Raw genomic sequence first — 23544 nt, forward strand, 5'->3', positions numbered from 1 at the left:
TTCATTATTACTATATGTTTTAATATTTTTAATACACATATCCCTAAACAATATATGGTATTGTTACTAATATTTAGGGTCTTAATGTAAGCTGAGAGTGCTCAACATGTGTGCGTGCTCAGCCGCTCAGTCGCGTCCAGCTCTTTTGCGACCCCATGGACTGTAGCCTACCAGGCTCCTCTGTTCATGGGATTTCCAAGGCAGGAATACTGGTGTGGGTTGCCATGTCCTTCTCCAGGAGATCTTCCCGACCCAGGGACTGAACCTGCATCTCTTGTGGCTCCTGCATTGACAGGTGGATTCTTTACCACTGCGCCAGCTGGGAAGCCCCAAGTTATTACTAACATTAAAGATTTTCAGTTCAGTTCAGTTCAGTCACTCAGTCGTGTCCGATTCTTTGCAACCCCATGAACCGAAGCATGCCAGGCCTCCCTGTCCATCACCAACTACCGGAGTTTACCCAAACTTATGTCCATTGAGTCAGTGATGCCATCAAACCATCTCATCCTCAGTTGTCCCCTTCTCCTCTTGTCTTCAGTCTTTCCCAACATCAGGATCTTTTCAAATGAGTCAGCTCTTTGCATCAGGTGGCCAAAATTTTAGAGTTTCAGTTTCAACATCAGTTCTTCCAATGAACACTCAAGACTGATTTCCTTTAGGATGGACTGGTTGTATCTCCTTGTAGTCCAAGGGACTCTTAAGAGTCTTCTCCAACACCACAGCTCAAAAGCATCAATTCTTCTGCTCTCAGCTTTCTTTATAGTCCAACTCTCACATCCATACATGACTACTGGAAAAACCATAGCCTTGACTAGACGGACCTTTGTTGGCAAAGTAATGTCTCCACTTTTTAACATGCTCCCTAGGTTGGTTATAACTTCCCTTCCAAGGAGTAAGCGTCTTTTAATTTCATGGCTGCAATCACCATCGGCAGTGATTTTGAAGCCCCCCAAAATAAAGTCAGCCAGTTTCCACTGTTTCCCCATCTATTTGTCATGAAATGATGGGACCCAATGCCATGATCTTCGTTTTCTGAATGTTGAGCTTTAAGCCAACTTTTTCGCTCTCCTCTTTCACTTTCATCAAGAGGCTCTTTAGTTCTTCACTTTCTGCCATAAGAGTGGTGTCATCTGCATGTCTGAGGTTATTGATATTTCTCCTGGCAATCTTGATTCCAGCTTGTGTTTCTTCCAGCCCAGCGTTTCTCATGATGTACTCTGCATAGAAGTTAAATTAGCAAGGTGACAATATATAGCCTTGACATACTCCTTTTCCTATTTGGAACCAGTCTGTTGTTCCATGTCATTTCTAACTGTTGCTTCCTGACCTGCATATAGGTTTCTCAAGAGGCAGGTCAGGTGGTCTGTATTCCCATCTCTTGAAGAATTTTCCACAGTTTCTTGTGATCCACACAGTCAAAGGCTTTGGCATAGTCAATAAAGCAGAAATAGATGTTTTTCTGGAACTCTCTTGCTTTTTCGATGATCCAGAGGATGTTGGCAATTTGATCTCTGATTCCTCTGCCTTTTCTAAAACCAGCTTGAACATCAGGAAGTTCTTGGTTCACATATTGCTGAAGCCTGGCTTGGAGAATTTTGAGCATTTCTTTACTAGCGTGTGAGATGAGTGCAATTGTGCGGTAGTTTGAGCATTCTTTGGCATTGCCTTTCTTTGGGATTGGAATGAAAACTGACCTTTTCCAGTTCTGTGGCCACTGCTGAGTTTTCCAAATTTGCTGACATATGAGTGCAGCACTTTCACAGCATCATCTTTTAGGATTTGAAATAGCTCAACTGGAATTCCATCACCTCTACTAGCTTTGTTCGTAGTGATGCTTCCTAAGGCCCACTTGACTTCACATTCCAGGATGTCTGGCTCTAGGTGAGTGATCACATGATATGCATGCTTTAGCAGCTTTTTGCGTTAGCAGAAATATTTGTTTTATTTTTTGTCTGTTTGTGAGATTCATTCATAGTTCCTCATTTTGCATGGCCGTATTGTATTTTACAAAGGATTGGGACCTTTTATTCAGTCTCTTTTAAAATAGACTTGTAGATGGTTACCATTATTGTGTGCTAAGATTTACTGATGCTTGGAACATTATGTACATATCTTGGTATTCTAAGAATTTTAAAAGTATATTCATTTAGGAATAAAATTTTCATGTCATAGAGTAACATATGCTTTCATCTTTACCAGGTATTGCCAACTTGTTCTTTAAAGTGGCCCAATCAATTTATAATTTCTCTAGCAGTGTGTAAAGTTTCTAATTTCACTATATTTTCTCTGACATGTAGTAACAGATTTGACCAATGTGAAATAATATCTCACTGTAGTTAAATTTGCATTTCTCTGAATACTATTTTGCCTTCAATATCTTTTCATATGGTTTGTGGCTGTTCGGGGTTTCTTCTTCCGGGAATTGCCTATTGCTTATTTTCTCCTTGGGTTGCTTGTCATACGCTTGTTGATTTGCAGAAATGCTATTACATAATTCTTAAAAAATCACTTTTGTATTTGTAGGTTATCATAATGTTCTTGGAGAATCTTTTCTAGACATTTTATGTCCAGGACTTTAGTACTTGTGGGTGGCTTGTAAATGGTATGAGGAAAGGATCCCAGTTTATCCTCTTTGTATGTACGGAAAACTAGTTGTCTCAGCACCCTTTCTGGACATTAATGTTCTTTCCCTCTTGATTTACAGGACCACCTTAGTTGTCAGTGTGTGGATTTATTTCTGAGTTCTCATCTGTGTATTGGTTGTTCTATTAGCTATTCCTGTGTCATTCTTTCTGACTTACTTCACTCTGTATAATCGGCTCCAGTTTCATCCACCTCATTAGAACTGATTCAAATGCTTTCTTTTTAATGGCTGAGTAATACTCCATTGTGTACATGTACCACAGCTTTCTTATCCATTCATCTGCTGATGGACATCTAGGTTGCTTCCATGTCCTGCCTATTGTAAACAGTGCTGCGATGAACATTAGGGTACATGTATCTCTTTCAATTCTGGTTTCCTCGGTGTGTATGCCCAGCAGTGGGATTGCTGGGTCATATGGCAGCTCTCTTTCCAGTGTTTTAAGGAATCTCCACACAATTCTCCATGGTGGCTGTACTAGTTTGCATTCCCACCAACAGTGTAAGAGGGTTCCCTTTTCTCCACACCCTCTTCAGCATTTATTGTTTGTAGACTTTTTGATAGCAGCCATTCTGACTGGCGTGAGATGGGACCTCATTGTGCTTTTGATTTGCATTTCTCTGATAATGAGTGATGTTGAGCAGAAGATACTTATTTTTAAACTCTTTCAGATACAGGTTCCTAGTATGTGAGTTTCACTTTGTCTACTGTCATGGTGCTTTTTTTGTTTATGCAGGTGATTTTTTATCATGGACTCACCTTCAGCAGAATGTATGTCTCATATCCTCTGGGTTGGGAAGTTGACCTTATGGGGGTGGCTTGGGCTTTGCCTCTCAAGACCTTACAGAACTTCCTTAGTCTGAAAGTAGTTTTTATGTTAATTTCTTGGTTTGGGATTAAAAGAAACTGTAACAAAGTAGTGAGTATTTGGACTGTAGCCCCACTTCTCCCTTTCATGCTCCCTTCTTTCAAGTGCCAATCACTGCTAGCCTCAGTTCACTGTCCCCGGCACCGCCCCAACACATAAGCACTCGTATTTTGCTGCATCTGGTTGGCCTGAGTCAGCACAGGAGCTGTAGTTTTCCTTTTGATATTTTCTTTGACTATGCCAGATGCTACCACTGAGTAATTTGGATTTTGCTGCCAAACTATACTTCCATTAGTACAGAGGGAAGACAGCACTCCAGTTCTCTTGCTGAGTGTACGTGACTGGCAGAAGGCAGCCTTGGGTGTAATGGCTAGAGGAAATGAACTGAGCCGATAATATTTTAAGAAGCAATTATCTAATTTTGTTAACTCTTGATGGTATTATTATATCACTGATGGTTATGAATTATAAGAATTACTGTTTTTAAAAAGAGGGAATTGAACATTTCATTTCTAATAGCTCTGTTTGGTTCTTTTTCAGTATGTCTAGTGAATGTACATAACATCTCATTGCCTTTTTTTAAAAAAATAATTTTATTTACTTTTGGCTGTGCTGACTTTCCTCTAGTGGCAGCATGAGGGAGCTACCCTCTAGTTGCTTCTAGTTGCTTCCCATTCTAGTTTGCTCTCTAGTTGCTTCCCATTACAGTGGCTTCTCTTGTGGTGGAGCACAGGCTCTAGGGCTCACAGGCTTCAGTAGTTGCAGGGCATGGGCTCAGTGGATCCGACTCCCAGGCTCTAGAGCACAGGCTCCGTGGTTGTGGTGCACGGGCTTTGTTGCTCCACAGCATGTGGAATCTTCCTATCAGGGATCAAGCCTGTGTCTTGGATTCTTTACCACTGAGCCACCAGGAAAGCCCCTTATTTCTTCTTGTGTTTACTTTCTAGTGTGTATAAATGTTTTATAGATTAATTTATAATAATAGCAACTGCAGAATTATGAATTTTAATGAATAGAAAAAGAACTTGCCTTCCTTTTTTGGAAACTAGTAGGTAGGTTTAAAGTCTTGTTAGCCTGTGAGTAGAGTACAGGTTTAGCCTCTGCAAAACACATAAAATTAGCATTAAGCTTTCAGATTAGAAAAATGAAGTAGTCTGAGTACCAGTTTTTCTACTTTGAGTAAACAATCATTTTAAATTTCATTTCTCCAATTATTCAGAATGGCTGTGTTTAAGTGAGGCTTGGATGAATGAACATGGGATTGGCATAGACACATTAATACTTATTAACAAGCCTACATTAACTAAAGTGTCTATTTTATTAAAAACTAACCCTTTTAGACTATTGAGAGGAAGGCTAGTGTGAATGGTATGCATGAATGGCTTATTTTAAAATAAGATATTAAAAAAAATTTTTTAATGAAATTTTAAATAAACATAATTTTGTTAATTTCAGACACTAAAGTACTCATTAATATTTCCATTGGTGGGGAACTCCGGAATCCTAGGGAAATTGTGTCTCCTCTAAGAATCTTTCAATTTTTCTTATTTTTGACAGCAAGGGCTATTTAACATCCCATATATCCCTTTTTGCTTTGACTGCCAGGAAGCTCGGGACACATTCAGGGTCTGCTAAAATCTGTTTAGGCCTTTCTGGCCTGCATATTTGCATTGTATTCTTTATCCCTCCACCTCATTTTGACTTTCTAATCTAATTATTTTCCTCCATGTTCTCATATAATTTTTTTTCTGCTTATGTGTTTGTAGTAAGATGCCTCATCTTTTGTAACCCAAGATTGTATATCAATAAATAAAATAGAATTGGTGTTCCTTTCAGTAAATCCTGCTAGTTTAATACATGTGTACACAAATATGCAGCAACAGGTATCAACCTACAGTTAGGTTGTTTTCCAATTATTTTTTGCTATGATTAGCTTTTAATCTGAAATGTTCTCTGCTAGAAACCGACAGGGTATTATACCAGAATGTAAAAGCTTATTTAAAATAAAATATAGCTATGAAACTTTAAACAGTGACCCCCATTTATAACTTAAATTTTGAAAGAAAATAGGTTGAGTTCCAATGGAAGAAGTTAAGAATACACCCATGGCATGAACACCCCACCATTCCCACCCAATTCCTGGATCTTTCCGCAGATCTGCTCACCCTCCTTTTTTCCACTGATGCAATCAGCAATGCTAGTGACAGTTGCTGTCCAGCAATGTGTTGTGAGTATGGGCTTCTGACCCTCCCAAGGGGCTCAGGGTCCAAAGAGGTGATCAAAACTTGGCAAGGCTTATGTTCAGCTATGGGGACGGGTCCTGTGAGCATTCATGATGACACTGTGTAAAGTGCCTGCGACTTTGGGGGATGGCAGCAGGTGTGAATGAAGGGTTTCCAAGTAGGAGAACAACTGGAAAAAAAAGGGTGAGGGAGAGACAGAAACCGGTTTTCTCCCATCATTTTTGACACCTTGCAGAGTCCCCTTTGCTAAGATTTGTGTTTGTTCAAGCCTACCGGGAGTTCACCAAAAAGGGGTTAACCCCCGTGACCTCAGTTTCTGTGGTCCAGAGAGCAGCCTAGTCATTGGGCTTTTCCTCTGCCCCTCACCATTCATCTGACACTTTGTCATTAATTCCTTAGTAGTGATTTTCCACTTACCACACTTAACACTCTGATAAACTGTGATAAAGCACATGGGATTTTTTTTGGAAATAATTTGTCTCTGGTTTCATTTCTTTTAAAATGTAGGTTATCTTCTTTGTCTGTCCTGATTTTGGGATCAGTTGCTTTGTCTCCAGAAAGGATCAGTTCTGTAGACTTAACAACATGAGTTTAATCTGCTAAATTAGACCAGCAAGAAAAGAAGAGCCTATACCTGGACTTTGAGGCATATGTTATTTTGCTAGGAGGATTAAAAAAAAAAAAAAAAGTTCCCTGTTAACCACAGAACTCCTCCATTGGAAAGGATTTTGAAAGAAATGAAGAAAACCACCAGAAATGAAATCAGTAGCTTCATGGCCTTCTGTTGACTGGACTAGACTTTTCTTCCTGCCATTCCTTGGAATAACACTGTACAGGATGTCTGCTGAGGTCATCCATCAGGTAGAAGAAGCACTTGATGAAGATGAGAAGGATGCACTTCTTTTTTTGTGCCGAGATGTTGCTGCAAATGCGGTTCCACTGAATGTCAGGGATCTTCTGGATATTTTAAGAGAGAGAGGAAAGCTGTCTTCTGTGAACTTGGCTGAGCTGCTCTACAGAGTGAGGCGGTTTGACTTGCTCAAGAGGGTCTTGAATATGGATACCCCGACAGTGGAGGCCCTCCTGCGCAGGCACCCACATCTGATTTCAGACTATAGGTAATTCATCAGCCCCTCCCGAGGCTGCACCAGTAGGAGGGAGGGAGGGAAGAAGGTATAGACTTCAGAACCGTAGAAAGGAGGACATTAAGAAAAGCAGGTTCATCCCTTTACCTACCCACCAATTTTATTGCCCTGTTGATGTTCATTCTTCTGAAATGTTTGAATCCTTAGTACATGTTTGCTTAAAGTAACCGGGTAGAAGGTCAGAATGAAACTGGAAAGGACAGATGGTATGTGTTTGCCTGATGGGTAGAATGGTAGAGAGACAAATGACTAAGAGCTAATACTGTTGCAGGCTTCTAATTATGGGATCTGCTGTGTTCTTTGCTAGCCTGTGATGTCAGAGCTGGGCAATTTCCTGTTCTGAGAAAAGAAAACAACAAGCCTGACAGTAATCTTCCTGACCTTTGTAGAGTTTTGTGATCCTTCCTGAATCCCCTCCGGTCTTTCCCCTGCCAAGGAAGTTAGTGGGTGAGCTAGCTTTCTGTGAGTTTCTATGAGGTGCCTGCTCCAAGAGGCTCTGGAGAGCCCAGATTGAAGGTTTCTTCAATTAACCACATCTAGACTCCCTTAAATTCAGAGAGGAATGGCCACTGGACTTCCCTTTAGTTCAGACAGCCTTTGAATTGTTCCTTCCTCCTGGTCACAGAGCGTTCTCTTGGAGGCTCAAAGGAGCACAGAAACCACAGGAAAGGCTGCATTTCTGGGGAAAGAAAGATAATTTGTAACCTTAAATTTGTGATTCTTTTTTCTCTGGACCACCCTGGTCTTTAGTTATATCATTAAGGTATATTTGGAGATGATACACATGATTAAAAACTGTATTAAAGAGAGTTGCAAGCAGTGTGGCCCTTGGAACGTGGATGAGACTTGAGATTAAAGGTCTGTTTGAAGCCTCAGAACCAATTACAAGCCACATAGGCTGAGCCAGCCACTGCCATCAGTTAGGCCTTCATTTTCCTACTTGTGAAACTAAGAATAATATCTGATTTCACAAGTGTGTTTGTAAGGATTGATTGTGATAATTTAGTTTGTGAAGTACTTTTAAAAATTATTAAATTTTAAATTATATAAAGAACTTTTTAAAACCAGGTAGCACCCTACCAATATAAGGGTTAATTATTGTTGTTGCTGTTTTTCTTAATCATTTTCCATTTCTCCAACCATTATATGATGTCAGAAATCTTAACACTTTTCAGGAGGCACTGACTGGGTTTTTGTGAAAAAGTCAAGGGGCTCTCTCTGTTTTCTGTTTCCTTGCTGAAGTGAATGGAGGCAGTTTGGGGACCTCTGAGTAGAGAGGCCAGGGAGTGCTAGATTCATTTATTCATCTATTGAGTGGGCTTTATTGTGGGTTGACATATGCGAGGTGTTTGGTAAGCGCTAGAGCAAAACGAAGAATCTTCCATCCTCAAGAATCTGAGAGTCTAATTGGGAAAATGGGCTTCTAAGCAGTGATGCCAATGACCAGGCACTAATGACAATCATGAGATGTCCTTGGGAGCCCCGATAAAGCATGCTGGTACTCCAGCTGTAACAGAGGTGGCTATGTGAGGAGGGGCTTTCTACATAGTCACAGTTCCCAGGATGTAGGTGCCTTTTACCCTTTGAGTTCTGGAGCGAGCCAGGATAGCTTAGGCGTTACTTTGCTTCACAATCTTGTGATTGAAAGTATTGTCCCTGTATTAGCAGCTTCAGCATCACCTGGGAATTTGTTAGACTGAGAGGATGAGATCATTTTGAATTCTATTTACATCTTTCATCTTAGTCATTTAGGTTCTTCATTTATTTCACTTATAACTTCTGGGAGAGCTAGGGGATTCTTTGGGGAAGTTTTTATTCTCTTGTTCTTTTCATAGCAGATGGAAAAAGAGGTACCATGTTCTACTAAAAACTCAGAAGGGATAAGTTTCCTTTTTGAATTGCCTTAAGATCTCCTGGGGTGATCTATGCTTTCTGTTTTCTGGGGGACACATTCAAAATAGGGGCAAGAATTAGTATTTTAACCAATTTTTGGCCTAGAGGAGACCTATACTCTTAGTATATTCTCACTAGGACTTGTGTCTGAATTTACTAAAGAACCTTATCTGGTTTTCAGGGTGCTGATGATGGAGATTGGTGAAGATTTGGATAAATCTGAGGTGTCCTCACTAATGTTCCTCATGAGAGATTATACGGGCCGAAGCAAGATAGCCAAGGATAAGGTGAGTTTGCTTTCTTTTTCTTGATTCATGTTCCTAAGAGTCTTATCAGAAGTTGGGAGTTGTTCTCTATAGTATGAAGAAAGGGACTCGGCACTTAAGCAACAAGGCCCAGATTGAGGGTGAAGGTGGGAAGGGAGCAGAGTATGAGGGTTTTTTCATAGTAACACTGATGGGAGGAAAATTGGTTCATGAATTGAGAGGCAATAGAGTGATGTTGGCTGGTCTGGCCCTGGGTGTTTCATCCTTGTATTTTATCCTTTATTTATGTAACATCATAGGTCTGGCTTATATACTCCAGCTTCTCTCCCTGGTTTGGCAGATCATTTGGGAGGGTTAGGAGTCCCATCTGCTCACACTGAGTGGAAACAGATGGGAAGTGCTGGTGCACTGCCATGTTGCTCTCTGCTGTCTCCCTCTCCTCAGCCAGTTCAGGGTCCATGTGGAGTCATCAGGCTGCGGGGGAGATGGGTAGGGGAAGGTCCCTGAGACTGATGAATCCAGAGAGTGGCAGAAGTATAGATTTGCAGTTGAAAATGAGCTAAGGGTGAAATCTCAGGGATGCTGTGGTCACTGGAAAAGTATTTAGATCCCAGCTGGCCTGATCTGTACTTCCAACCTGTGGACAGGCCAGGAAGAGCTCGGGTCTCTAGTATCAAGGACCTGCTTCTGAGGACTCTGGTAAATCATTGCTTAAGAATCTCCTCACGTTTCTTAATGATTGTTGTTTCATTTCTGACATCTAGGAATATTAGGGCAACTGTATGCCCCCATTATCAAATGCAAAATGGAAAGTAAAATAAAAAAAATAAAACTCACTTTTTGGCGTCCCCTAATCCACTTATTTCTCAATCATTTATTTAGATTTAATTATGATTATTAATTGAAAAATAAAGATAGCACATTAGTAACCAAATGTTAAACAGAAAGAAAATAAAACCAAAAGTGATGCCTATTTCTGAAATGTAGTTCTTTCACAATCCCTATGTTCCAGGCTGAACAAGTAGCAAAATACCCTAACTTTGTAATTTTACCACCTCTTGTCTGTCCACTGTGTCAGAATGAACTGGAATTTCCAGCATTGATTAAAATATTTTAGGAACTTCAAGACTATATCATTTAGAATTTTTCTAGTAAAAACATTTCCCCAGCTACCTTCTCACTTCCCTTTTTCAGTAAATCCCTTAGAGTTTTTCAGTATGACACCAGCCTGGCTTTTGGGAAGAGAATTAACACAGGAGGATTTTATTTTCAGGCCTGCTTTCTTAATCCTTCATGCAAAAAAATGACTCATGCATCTATTCCCAACCTGGGTACAGGTTGGTCCCCCCCAAAGACTTACCTCTTCCCTGGGTAAATTCCAGGAGTGTAATTTGCTCATGGTCTTGGAGAGACAATAAAACAAAGCACTCTGGTTTAGGATCCCTGAAGGTCACTCAGAGGGCTCCTCTGGTCACATATTCTTATTGTTATAAATTATGCAGCCTGAGGTTTGCATATGAGGCCTGATGGTCAGCCTTACTGACATTTGTTTCTTGTTGATGATTCTCTTAGAGTTTCTTGGATCTTGTGGTTGAATTGGAGAAGCTAAATCTGGTTGCTCCAGATCAACTGAATTTATTAGAAGAATGCCTAACGAACATCAACAGGATAGACCTGAAGACAAAAATCCAGAAATACAGGCAGTCAGGTGAGCAGCATTTTGGCCCTCTCTGTGGCCTAAGGAAGTACCTATGTGTGGTGGGTTAGGTTGGTAGAGATTCACGTGTACAATGGGTGGATGGAACAGAACCCAAATGTCCATGGCCCTCACCAGCCTGACGCTAGCAATCAGAATCCTTTATATCCTCTATACCCCATATCTGCTAACTTCATCACCCAGCACCCCTGACCACAGAGTCTTGGCCCTCTGCAAAATGCCACCAAGCAGTTCTTAACATTCTGGTCTTCAAGAAGGAGTCTGCACCCCAACTTTCTGCACTGGCTGGTGGCACTGTGTGTACTCAGGGCTTCTGAGTCTATGCCAAGCCCTGCTGCCTTGCCTGACCACCATCCAAGCTCTGGAGACATCCTGTCCCTGGGGTCCTATAACTGCCTTGCATATAACCTCCTCGTGGAAAGGGGCATCTTTTCTGCTGAACCCCTTCCATAAAGGGGACCAGTGCACACTGGCTTTCTCTCTCATGGCAGCCCTTCCTATGTCTCTTATTTATTTATTATTTTATTTTATTTTTAAATTGGAGGCTAATTGCTTTACAATATTGTGGTGGGTTTTGCCATACATTCACATGAATCAGCCATGGGTGTATGTGGTCCTCATCCTGACCCTCCCTCTCACCTCCCTCCCCATCCCATCCCTCAGTTCCCATGTCTTTTAGACTCACACTCCGTATGGGCTCTGCTAGCAGTCTACTGCCACCATAGAGCCTGAGGGCATGACTGATACCCAGTGATCTGCACACAGCCCTCCCCCATGCCCATGAATGATTCAAGATCAAGTATAGGAGTATCACTTTTAGTCTGTTCTTAATGACGTTGGGAGAAGAGTCATCTGATCTGACATTTTGAGTTCAGTAAGTGGCTGGAAAGTTTTGGGTATTTTGAAAGATCATGACTGACTCTGAAATGAGCCATTGTTGAAGATTCATTTGATGATAACTTGTCAATCTTAACTCAGTGCCTCTCTTCTGCTTATAGCTCAAGGAGTAGAAACAAATTATGTAAATGCTCGCCAGGCATCTCTGCCAAACTTGAGTGTTAAAGATCCTTCATATAACCTAAGGGTGAGTCTGGGGCAAATGTGTGGAATCCTGGCATGAAACAATTTCAGAACTTTGATAAAAATGTACGTATTCTCCTCGCATGTATTTCATTTAACATATGAAAAAAAATGTGACAGAAATGTGCATTGTTTATAAAATATGTATAAATTCTTATCATTTCAAAGCTAATGTGTTTATTGAGATAACTTGGAAAATACAGAGAACTATATATATAAAGGAAAGGAGATAAATCACCTGCATGTTAACAGTTGTTCCCCTCTAGTCTTTTTTCCCTGTGTGTTTGTGTATCCACATATACAAACATTTTTTCCATTGTTTGTGTGTTCCTTTGAAAATTTACGTGTTTATTTTTTAATATTTATTTGTTATTTACTTGGCTGCACCAGGTCTTAGTTGTAACATGTGAACTCTTTGTTGTGGCATGTGAGACCTAGGTCCCTGACCGGGGATCAAACTTGTGTCCCCTGCACTGCAAGACAGATTCTTAACCACTGGACCACCAAGGAAGTCTAGATAATTTAACTTTTTAAATAAAAATAAGTAGGACATGCCCATGGACAAAAAATTCAGAAATGTGCTAAAATGATTTTTTAAAGTCTGTTTCCTCTTACCCAGTTCCTTTCCCCAGAGGCAGCTGTTGTTACCCGTTTCCTTCTCTGACCATTTGGAGATAGCCTATGCACATATCATACTAATTTTTATTTTTTTTTCTTCTGTACAAATGGTAACACACTATGCCCACTGTTCTGACCTGAGAATTCTTAGAAATTTTTTTGTATGAATCATATGGGACTGCCTCTACTTAATCATTGTTTTTAGTGATTGGACATAGTTTCACTTTCTGGCTGTATCACAATATGTGGATTTAGATTTTTTTCTAATCTTTTGTTATAAGACAATACTTCAAAATAAATATCCTTGTACTTACCTCTTTGTGCATTTGCTTTTCATTGAGCTTATTTTAGTGATTTCAACAAACGTGTAAAAGTGTTTTTGTCACTGCGTGACTGATCTGTGACCGTAAATAAAAGATAGTCACTTCTGGTGGTTGTGTTAGTCAGCGGTGCAAGGTCATCATCAGAATAATTGTTTGGTTAATCTTTTATATTGAGAATTTAATCTCATTGTAATCTCATCCTCATCCACATATAAGGATATATGGAATGTATAGTCAGGACCACAGTTTATCATTTGTAATTAAATCATAAACACTTTCATAAAAGTATGTGATGAAAATATTGACTATACCTGTAGTAAAAATAGTTTTGTGGAGAAGATAAGTTGTAAGAGAGTGTTAAGCAATGGAATTTTTGAACTCAGATGGATGGTGGTAGGCATTTACTGCCCAACCCTCTCATTAAATAAATAAGGACATTTAGGCCTAAGTACCTAAGGACCTCCTTTGAGGCTGAGCTGGTAAAGAATCGACCTGCAATGTGGGAGACCTGGGTTCAATCCCTGGGTTGGGAAGACCTCCTGGAGAAGGGAAAGGCTATCCACTCCAGTATTCTGGCCTGGAGAATTCCATGGACTGTATAGTCCATGGGGTTGCAAAGAGTCAGACATGACTGAGCAACTTTCACTCAGGCCTAAGGAACATTGATTGCCCACTCTACCTACCACCAGACCTATGCCCATCCATACTCCTTCTACACCATGGTGCATTTTTTCCAGAATTAAATATGCTTTTCTGACGGGGTCTCACCCCGGTGGGTCTAGGGTAATTTGAAGGTGGGGGCGGAATCAGTGTCCTGGAAAAAACTTATTTAATTGCAGATATAGAGAGAGATTAGAAACGGATAGTGTAGTAGGAAAATTAATGGAGAAAAGAGGCTGAATAATTGGTTTACGTGGAATACTAATTACCACCTACGTAGGCCACAGGCGTCTTTCCGTTTTCCCGAGGGAGAGGAGGCACTGAGGCCTCCCTGGTCTGATCTTAGAAGCCCCAGCAAAGTCAGTAGGCTTGGTGCGTACCCTCGTACCAGATGGGAATTTAGCCAGGAAAACGGGGAGCGAGAAAGAAATGACACGGGGGAATCAGTCTTTCCAGAAACTGATCCGATTTCTTTATTCTTTAGGTTTGTTTATATACCTTTTTGTTATACATAGAGATGAATACAGAGTCACGTGGGGGTCAGCAGACCTGACCCTTGTCACAATCAGGTGCTTCATATAAAATTATACAAAGGTATTATGGGTTTTTACATCATCTTCTAGCCATGAGGTTTGCTGACATTTTATGGCCCTTTCTGATACCGGTCAGTTAACCAGAAAACTTATTTTTCCAGGGGTGATTTTTTCTTAAATCAGGCGCCACCCTCCAAATAAAGTTGCATTCCTATAGGGTGAGGGTGTAGTGAGTTACAATCAAAAAAGGAATTTACCTAACCTAAGGTTTAACATGATTAATCTTAAAGGTTAATACTTATTTCTCCTATATGCTAGTTATATTCATTATAAGGGCAGGAATATGGAGATTTAGCAGCAAATATTGGCTCAACAAATGTAAACCCTTCACCAATGTTCCCCTTAAGATCTATTTTGTCTTAAGATAGTGATAAAGTTACATTTTTACATAGCATAGTGATTTATAACAAAGTACAGTGATCTATAACAAAAGAGAAAATTCATTAAGTCAAAAAGTCTAGTATTGGCTAACATCAAAAAACTACTATATTTCCTTTTCTATATTCCAAATACATTGATTAATATATTCCCAGGTGCCTAAGGATATGGAGGCCTGGCGGCAATTATTTACTCATCAATGAAAAAAGCCCTACGCTAATACTCCAAACTCTCTGTGCTGTTTATGGTTGAGAGGTTGTCACACGAGCTAGTCTGTCAGCAGAGAGGTTTGACTTGAGACATCCTTGTCACACCCAGGGCAGGGAATTAGCAATAATTATTGGCACGACAAATGAAAAAACCCTTCACCAATATAATTTCTAATCAACCCACTAATACTATACTAATGATCTTCTAACTTCTCAAAAGAGTCTGTATTTAAAAAGTTTTAAAACATCCTGTGCCTCTCACAGTTGGGAGGCTGTAAACAATCACATGCGGCCAGAGGAGCCTGATCAGGCAGGCCAGAGAACCTTCAGAGTTCGTAAGTTAAAACACTCTTGTCATGCCCAGGAATTTTTATTAACTGGAGCTACAAGTTAACTCCTTCTCTAAAAAAAATGGTTATGGGGGAGAGCTCCCCATAAAGTACTCTGGTTTTGGGGGTAGATGCTCGGAAACAGGGGATTTCCTGAGGCTTGATCACGCCTTTGCGTATGCCAAGCTTCCTTCCTCATGACCTTTGCCATGGGCAGAGTTCCTCACGCTGGCTCCCAACACTTTTCTTTGTCCTTCTGAACCTCTGTGATACCAAATCATGAGAGAAGACTGATTTAGGATTCAGATCCCGATTTTCTGAACTTTCTTTGCCGTGATGTATCTAACAGAAATTATACTGTCATTCTTAGTTAAAAGCCCGCTGTATTTTTATTATTGCCTTTCTACTTTGTTAATGCAAGTAATTGGATTCACTGTCTTTGTGGCTTTTTAGGAACCCACGTGCTCTGTAAATTTTGCCTTAAACTTGCTATATTAATCTGTGGCCTTGGTCATTCATTCATTTAGTTAGCAGGCACTATGGCGTATGAATTCAGTGAATTCCTCACAAGATTTAAGAGCCTGGATGTTAACTCATACAAGTTTACAAAGGTGCTTTTAAAATTACAGTAGCATTTGCCATCTCAAGTTCCAAAGATTCCTGGATGCCCTTAGAGAAGTCTTATCCACTTACCCCACCCTCAGTGTCCTATGTCTTTATTCTAAATGCCCCATCTCTTTATAAATTTTGTCCAAATTTAGCCTCTGAGTTCAAATACTTCCCTTTATGTGACAAAATATCTTTGAAAGTGTTAATTTCCAGAGATATAAACATTTCCTTGTTATTACTGATTTATAATTTAATTCTGTTTTGGTCAAATAATTACTCTGTATGATTTCTGTCCTTCAGAACGCACTGAACTTTTTGTTTGCTTTTTATAGCATATTGACTTGCCTCTTGAGAAATCTGTATGCAGGTCAGGAAGCAGCAGTTAGTACTGGACATGGAACAACAGACTGGTTCCAAATAGGAAAAGGAATATGTCAAAGCTGTATATTGTCACCATGCTTATTTAACTTATATGCAGAGTACATCACGAGAAATGCTGGCCTGGAAGAAGCACAAGCTGGAATCAAGATTGCCAGGAGAAATATCAATAACCTCAGATATGCAGATGACACCACCCTTATGGCAGAAAGTGAAGAGGAACTAAAAAGCCTCTTGATGAAAGTGAAAGTGGAGAGTGAAAAAGTTGGCCTAAAGCTCAACATTCAGAAAACGAAGATTATGGCATCCGGTCCCATCACTTCATGGGAATTAGATGGGGAAACAGTGGAAACAGTGTCAGACTTTATTTTTTGGGGCTCCAAAATCACTACAGATGGTGATTGCAGTCATGAAATCAAAAGACGCTTACTCCTTGGAAGAAAAGTTATGACCAACCTAGATAGTATATTCAAAAGCAGAGACATTACTTTGCCGACTAAGGTCCATCTTGTCAAGGCTATGGTTTTTCCAGTGGTCATGTGTGGATGTGAGAGTTGGACTGTGAAGAAGGCTGAGTGCTGAAGAATTGATGCTTTTGAACTGTGGTGTTCGAGAAGACTCTTGAGAGTCCCTTGGACTGCAGGGAGATCCAACCAGTCCATTCTAAAGGAGATCAGCCCTGGGATTTCTTTGGAAGGAATGATGCTAAAGCTGAAACTCCAGTATTTTGGCCACCTCATGCGAAGAATTGACTCATTGGAAAAGACTCAGATGCTGGGAGGGATTGGGGGCAGGAGGAGAAGGTGACGACAGATGATGAGATGGCTGGATGGCATCACGGACTCGATGGACGTGAGTTTGAGTGAACTCTGAGAGTTGGTGATGGACAGGGAGACCTGGAGTGCTGCGATTCATGGGGTCGCAAAGAGTCGGACACGGCTGAGCGACTGAACTGAACTGATTCAGTCTATTTTGGTGAATGCTGTATGCACTTTGTAAAAAAAAAAAGAATGTTCTCAACTATTGAGTGAAATATTTGATACATTGCAGTTAGTTCAAGCTGGCTGAATGGTTTTCAAATGCATTCTTTATCATGATTATTAAAAAAATTACAGTGGTGTTGTAGGACATGTGATACCAACATGTGAATTAACAAATTGTGGGACTTTCCCGGCTGTCTAGTGGTTAGGACCCTGTGCTCCCACTGCAGAGGGCACAGTTTGATCCCATGTTGGGGAACTAAGATCCTGCAAGCCACACAGTGCAGCCAAAAAAAAAAAAGCTGTAACTCTGTACTGTAATGTTTTTTATATTTATCTAGAGTAAATCTAGCTTTGATTTGATGTTATATCTCTTTAATAGTATGTAAAAGTAAATGCACACTCATGCGGGGTTTCAAATTCTAATATCATTATCCTCTGGCTAAGTCATTGGTTATTACTGATAAAAGCAATTTATGTGTTTTCTTTGATTTAGATGCACAGACTTAGCCATAGACACAGCTTAATAAATAGTGTACTTCTCTCTTTTGGCTAGGATAGCTTCAGAGGAGAACTGTCATTTGAAAGCTGAGCGTATCAGATGGTTGACAGTGTGTGCTATGTGTCCCTTACACAGGACCTGTCATCTGAGAAGAGAAAGGGTCTGTTCAATCTTTCATTCTCTGATTCATCCCATTCTGGCCCTCAGAGAGGGTGCCTAATGTTCAAGAGCCACACCCACATGTGGCTTATGCATAGCTGGGCATTATAGAAAAATAAAAACTGGACATTTATTAAGCACTTCCGTATGCTTAAAAGTCACTGTGCTGAGTGCCTTGTATACATTTAATCCTCAAAAATATTTATAAGGTAGGTACTATTATTGTCCTCATTTTGAAGATAAGAAACAGACATATAGTTAAAGAAATCGCTCAAAGTTACATAGCTAATAAGTGTCAGAATTCTACCCCCTCTCTTAATCATACCTGTACCTTGCCTCTGTATTAAAGATCAGGCTGAATGACCTGATCTTTAACACAGAATGTTGAATGTTGTAAGTTCCAGCAGCTTGTTCTAACTTTGAGTTATTGTGGCAACTCTCCTGTACCATGACGTCTGACTTTACTGAGCTGTTTTTGAAACATTCTAATATGCTAGTTCAGTATATTTACACATTTATTGTATTTTCACTTTGAATTGCTGCTTTGGTCATAGACTATAGTTTTATGGAATTAATGTCTCTTGCTAGTTTTCTTTAGATAATTTAACAGTGAATGTGATACTTTTATTTATTCCTAAGTAAGAATCCTATCAAGATGTTTAAAGAGGTGTAATATAATATGCCTCTGAAAAATGAACGGGGAGTGTGACCTTGTTTTTTATGTTTGAAGCTCCAGAATGGCTGGAGTAAAGAACAAAGGCCTATGATGGGACCACCTGACATTCAAAGTAAGACCAGCTTTTCTTTATATTCACCTTTATAAATGCTTAATAATTCAAGTACAAAATGTTGCATGTTTAGAGTTGGCCATTCCTTTATCTACATATTTTAATTAAGCTCTCAAAATGAACAGTTAAACTCTTAAACTATATTCATTAACATTTCTAGTTATCCATCAAATTAGCTTATTTGAATGTAAATACCTCTGACTTCATCATTTTGGCTATATATTTTAAGAGATGTGACATTTATACCTCAAACAGAACTATAACCAGGCCATGTTAAACATTAATCTAGCCGTGGTCATAAGCCATGTTAAACCAAATATCTAGGAGCAGGAAGAAAAAAGGTTACTAGGATCTTGTTTTATAGCCCATTTAATAAATGTAGATACTGTAAGATGACATTCTCTACCTCTACAAATAAAAGAATTTTTTAAAAAAACCTAGTCATCTGGTCCCATCACTTCATGGCAGATAGATGGAAAACAATGGAAACAGTGATGGACTATTTTCTTGGGCTCCAAAATCACTGCTGATGGTGACTACAGCCATGAAATCAAAAGATGCTTGTTCCTTGGAAGAAAAGCTCTGACCAACCTAGACAGCATATTAAAAAGCAGAGGCATTACTTTGCCAACAAAGGTCCATCTAGTCAAAGCTATGGTTTTTCCAGTAGTCATGTATGGATGTTAAGAGTTGGACCATAAAGAAAGCTGAGGGCTGAAGAATTGATGCTTTTGAACTGTGGTGTTGGAGAAAAATCTTGAGAGTCTCTTGGACTGCAAGGAGATCCGACCAGTCCATCCTAAAGGAAATCAGTCCTGAATACTCATAGGAAGGACTGATGCTGAAGCTGAAACTCCAGTACTTTGGCCACCTGATGTGAAGAACTGACTCATTTGTAAAGACCCTGATGCTGGGAAAGATTGAAGTCAGGAGGAGAACGGGATGACAGAGGATGAGATGGTTAGATGGGATTACCGACCTGATGGACATGAGTTTGAGCAAGTTCTGGGTGTTAGTGGTGGACAGGGAAGCCTGGAGTGCTTCAGTCCGTGGGGTCACAAAGAGTTGGACATGACTGAGCGACTGAACTGAGTCATCTCAACCAAAAGATTTAAGGGATATAAGATCTCTCTCATCACTCTTAAAACATCAGCTCTTGATGCTATCATTTTCAGGAAGGGTGCTTTTTGCTTGTCTTGAGTCCTCCTTGAAGAGAGGGCTGAATCTTACTGTAGCGGATATGATTGCACTTAAGAGGCGGGGCTGCTTAGACAGGTAAGGAGGGCTCAGTCTTCCCTGAGGAGCTTGGAATTTGTTCTGTGTGCAGTGGCGATCCTGAGCCTACCGAGCAGGGTGGTGGCCTGATGGAAGCTTCCTTTATGTGGCAGGCCCCTTGCAATCCCCTGACTCAGCCAATATACTGTCTGTGTGCACCTCCAAACATTCTGCCCACATCAGCCAGGTGGAGCAAGTCATGCCCATCCTTCCATACATAAAAGTTGGCCCTCCAGCCAGAGCTGTTGAAGAGCGAGTTAATTTCTGACAGCATGTTTCTTAAAACACCAGTGAGGTGGTGAGAGTTAGCTGTTTAAATTGGGAGACTTGGTAGATTTGGATAGGAATTTAAAATAATCAGAGCTCTTTCCACTGGGCTCTGTGATGGCCAGTTTATCCTTGAAGGTAATTATACAGGTGAGGTAGATGAAGCTATCAATAGCCCTGCAGATCCTTAGGAGAGCTGGTTGCCTGCTCTTGCTTGGATATGGTTCATTTGCTGATAGAAGAGTATCCTTATAACTTTCCCTCAATCTAATAGAAGTTTAATCAAACCAAGTGTTCCTATTATTTCAGACTTTCAAATAGATTTCAACTGGATGATGACTACAATAACTACAATTTATTAACACTTTTAGTAAGTGCTAAGTACCCTGAGAAGTTTCCCAAAGAAAGGCAATGCCAAAGAATGCTCAAATGACTGCACAATTGCATTCATCTCACACACTAGTAAAGTAATGCTCAAAATTCTCCAAGCCAGGCTTCAGCAATACATGAACCGTGAACTTCCAGATGTTCAAGCTGGTTTTAGAAAAGGCAGAGGAACCAGAGATCAAATTGCCAACATCCGCTGGATCATCGAAAAAGCAAAAGTTCAATTCTGCTTTATTGACTATGCCAAAGCCTTTGACTGTGTGGATCACAACAAACTGTGGAAAATTCTGAAAGAGATAGGAGTACCAGACCATCTGACCTGCCCCTTGAGAAACCTGTATGCAGGTCAGAAAGCAACAGTTAGTACTGGACATGGAACAACAGACTGGTTCCAAATAGGGAAAGGAGTACGTCAAGGCTATATATTGTCACCCTGCTTACTTAACTTATATGCAGAGTACATCATGAGGAATGCTGGGCTGGAAGAGGCACAAGCTGGAATCAAGATTGCTGGGATAAATATCAACCACCTCAGATATGCAGATGACACCACCCTTATGGCAGAAAGTGAAGAGGAACTAAAAGCCTCCTGATGAAAGTGAAAGTGGAAAGTGATAAAGTTGGCTTAAAGCTCAACATTCAGAAAACGAAGATCATGGCATCTGGTCCCATCACTTCATGGGAATTAGATGGGGAAACAGTAGAAACAGTGTCAGACTTTATTTTTTGGGGCTCCAAAAATCACTGCAGATGGTGATTGCAGCCATGAAATTAAAAGACGCTTACTCCTTGGAAGGAAAGTTATGACCAATCTAGATAGCATATTCAAAAGCAGAGACATTACTTTGCCAACAAAGGTCCATCTAGTCAAGGCTATGGTTTTTCCAGTGGTCATGTATCAATGTGAAAGTTGGACTGTGAAGAAAGCTGAGTGCAGAAGAATTGATGCTTTTGAGCTGTGGTGTTGGAGAAGACTCTTGAGAGTCCCTTGGACTTCAAGGAGATCCCACCAGTCCGTCCTAAAGGAGATCCGTCCTGTGTGTTCATTGGAAGGACTGATGCTGAAGTTGAAACTCCAATACTTTGGCCACCTCATGCAAAGAGTTGACTCATTGGAAAAGACCCTAATGCTGGGAGGGAATAGGGGCAGGAGGAGAAGGGGACGACAGAGGATGAGATGGCTGGATGGCATCACCGACTCAATAGACATGAGTTTAGGTAAACTCCAGGATTTGGTGATGGACAGGGAGGCCTGGTGTGCTGCCTTTCATGGGGTCACAGAGTCGGACACAACTGAGCAACTGAACTGAACTGAAGTACCCTGAACTGAGATGGACATGTTACATAGATTATTTTGTGTGTTTTCTTTAATTCTGTTCAGCCATGATTGTTAAAATATAAAAAAGTGAAAACTTCCTCTTAATTCTGAGTATCAGACATAACCACTATTAACGTTTGATCCGTGTACCTCTAGTAAGTATATGTAATATACACACACAATTACATGATTTTAAGTACATTGGCTCAATATTAAACATATTATTCAGCAATCTGTTTTTCACTTAATATATCCTGCATATCTTTTCATGTCAAGTACATAAAATCTCTGTTATTTGTTTTAACATTGCATAGTATTTTATGTACCATTATTTATTTAACCAGTTTCTTGTTAGTAGACTTTCAGGCTCTTTCTAGCTTAGGGCCATTACAAACAGTCCTTCAGTACCTCTCCATGACATTTTTGCACACTTGTTCTGTTATTTCCTTAGGATAAACTTCTAGAAGCAGAGCATTGGTTTAAAGGATATTGCTAATTATCCCTTAAAAAGTCTGTTTTAGCTTATACAGCATTACCATTTGAAAGTGCTCATTTCCCCAAACTTGACCAACACTGGCATTTCCTTTGCCTATCTTTAGATATAATTCCTCATTTTTGCAGCAGTCTTATAAATCAGGTGCTCATCTCAGAGATTAAAAAACAAAACAAGACAAAACCAAACCCCAACAAACCCTGAGACTTCAGGAAGAAACTTGCCCCAGATCACAGAGCTTATCAGTAATGGTGCTAGGGTTTCAGCCAGCTCTTCATGGCTTCAAAATGGGTGGTTTCTCCACTTCCCTGGGACTAGTAAAGTCATTTTTTATCTACTTTGCTTTAGGCTCATCTACATTTGCTAAGCCCACTGTGCAATATCTTGCCATTGACATTTTATTTTACAATTTTCCATTGACCCTGGATTAAGAAAACATGGCCATCTCTTTTGTTAAGTGGCTAACTCACAAAAGCTTTTCCTTCTCTGAGTCTCTAAGGCTGTTCCCTTGAGGCATTGTGTGCAATTTCAGCACATGCAGTAAAGCTATTGATATGTTGGGAAGTAAGTTTATCAGATTCTCCCTATCAGGTTAAAAATTCCCCTGTCACTGGGCTCTTACCTGGAAAAGGGCAAGGGAGAACCATCTTTCACTTCTATTTAGGTGGTTTTTCTACACAAAGCCTGTTTAGCATGGGGACTTGTGTTTTGTTATCAGTTAAGTGTTTCAGTGTGAGGGAGGTTAGAAGCTTGGGGCTGAGTATAGCTGGGGAAAGAAGAGATAGAAGAGGGGAAGAAAATCGGGAAAGAGAGCAGGTGTGACATAAAAGCTAGTAGGGACTAGGAACAGTCTTGGTTCTTCAGTTTTGTAAATGATTTCTCTCTCACCCCCAGGAGAACCAGTGAAGAGACCCATTCAGGAATCAGGAGCATTTTTGCCTCAGGTACAGAATAAATGATCTGACTTGGTAGTATAAGCACAGTATCTGTGGAGAACACTGATGGCTTTACAAATAGCTGTCTATTAAGAATTCTTTGAAAGTACGATGCTGAGGATGCTATTCTGAGAACGCTTCTGTTCTAAAGGGGAACCTTGGATGTAGCAAAGAAACAGATGTTGAAGTGGATTGCATTAGTGAACTTTGGAATACAGGAAAATTCCAAAGTGGCATTTCTCTTCTCAGCTGAGTGATTGCTGAGTAAATAAGTAAGCAGTGACCCTGAACCTTGACTTGTTATGACTTTTTCTACGCTGGTACGTCTTCTCTGTAACAGAAGGCAATAGAAGGCCTCCTTTTGCGTTGGTTTGGAAAAATATCACTTGTACAAACTCAGGTTGCTATGGAAACTTATGACCCATCTTTTCTCTGTGTTTTACGTTATCTTTGTCTCACAAAGCTAATGTGTAAAGGGACTGCAGGTTTC

The 23544-nt window shown here is 40.2% G+C and overlaps 1 protein-coding gene across 34 annotated transcripts in view; it reads left to right on the top strand.

The window, feature by feature from the left end:
• CFLAR (CASP8 and FADD like apoptosis regulator) overlaps positions 1-23544 on the top strand; it is a 65385-nt gene that overhangs the window by 19866 nt on the left and 21975 nt on the right. For 27 of the 34 annotated variants that reach the window (XM_060410206.1, XM_060410219.1, XM_060410205.1 and 24 more), the window contains 6 exons: positions 6260-6870; positions 8972-9077; positions 10629-10764; positions 11772-11857; positions 18322-18379; positions 23014-23063. In XM_060410206.1, the coding sequence (XP_060266189.1) occupies positions 6509-6870; positions 8972-9077; positions 10629-10764; positions 11772-11857; positions 18322-18379; positions 23014-23063 (798 nt within the window). In that variant the 5' untranslated portion in view covers positions 6260-6508. Of the gene's footprint in view, positions 1-6259; positions 8748-8971; positions 9078-10628; positions 10765-11771; positions 11858-17486; positions 17801-18321; positions 18380-23013; positions 23064-23544 lie in introns of those variants that run through there. The other 7 variants (XM_060410227.1, XM_060410225.1, XM_060410228.1 and 4 more) reach the window with 4 other exon arrangements.

This window comes from Ovis aries, chromosome 2, assembly GCF_016772045.2.
Source record: "Ovis aries strain OAR_USU_Benz2616 breed Rambouillet chromosome 2, ARS-UI_Ramb_v3.0, whole genome shotgun sequence".
Taxonomy (NCBI): Eukaryota; Metazoa; Chordata; class Mammalia; order Artiodactyla; family Bovidae; genus Ovis; species Ovis aries.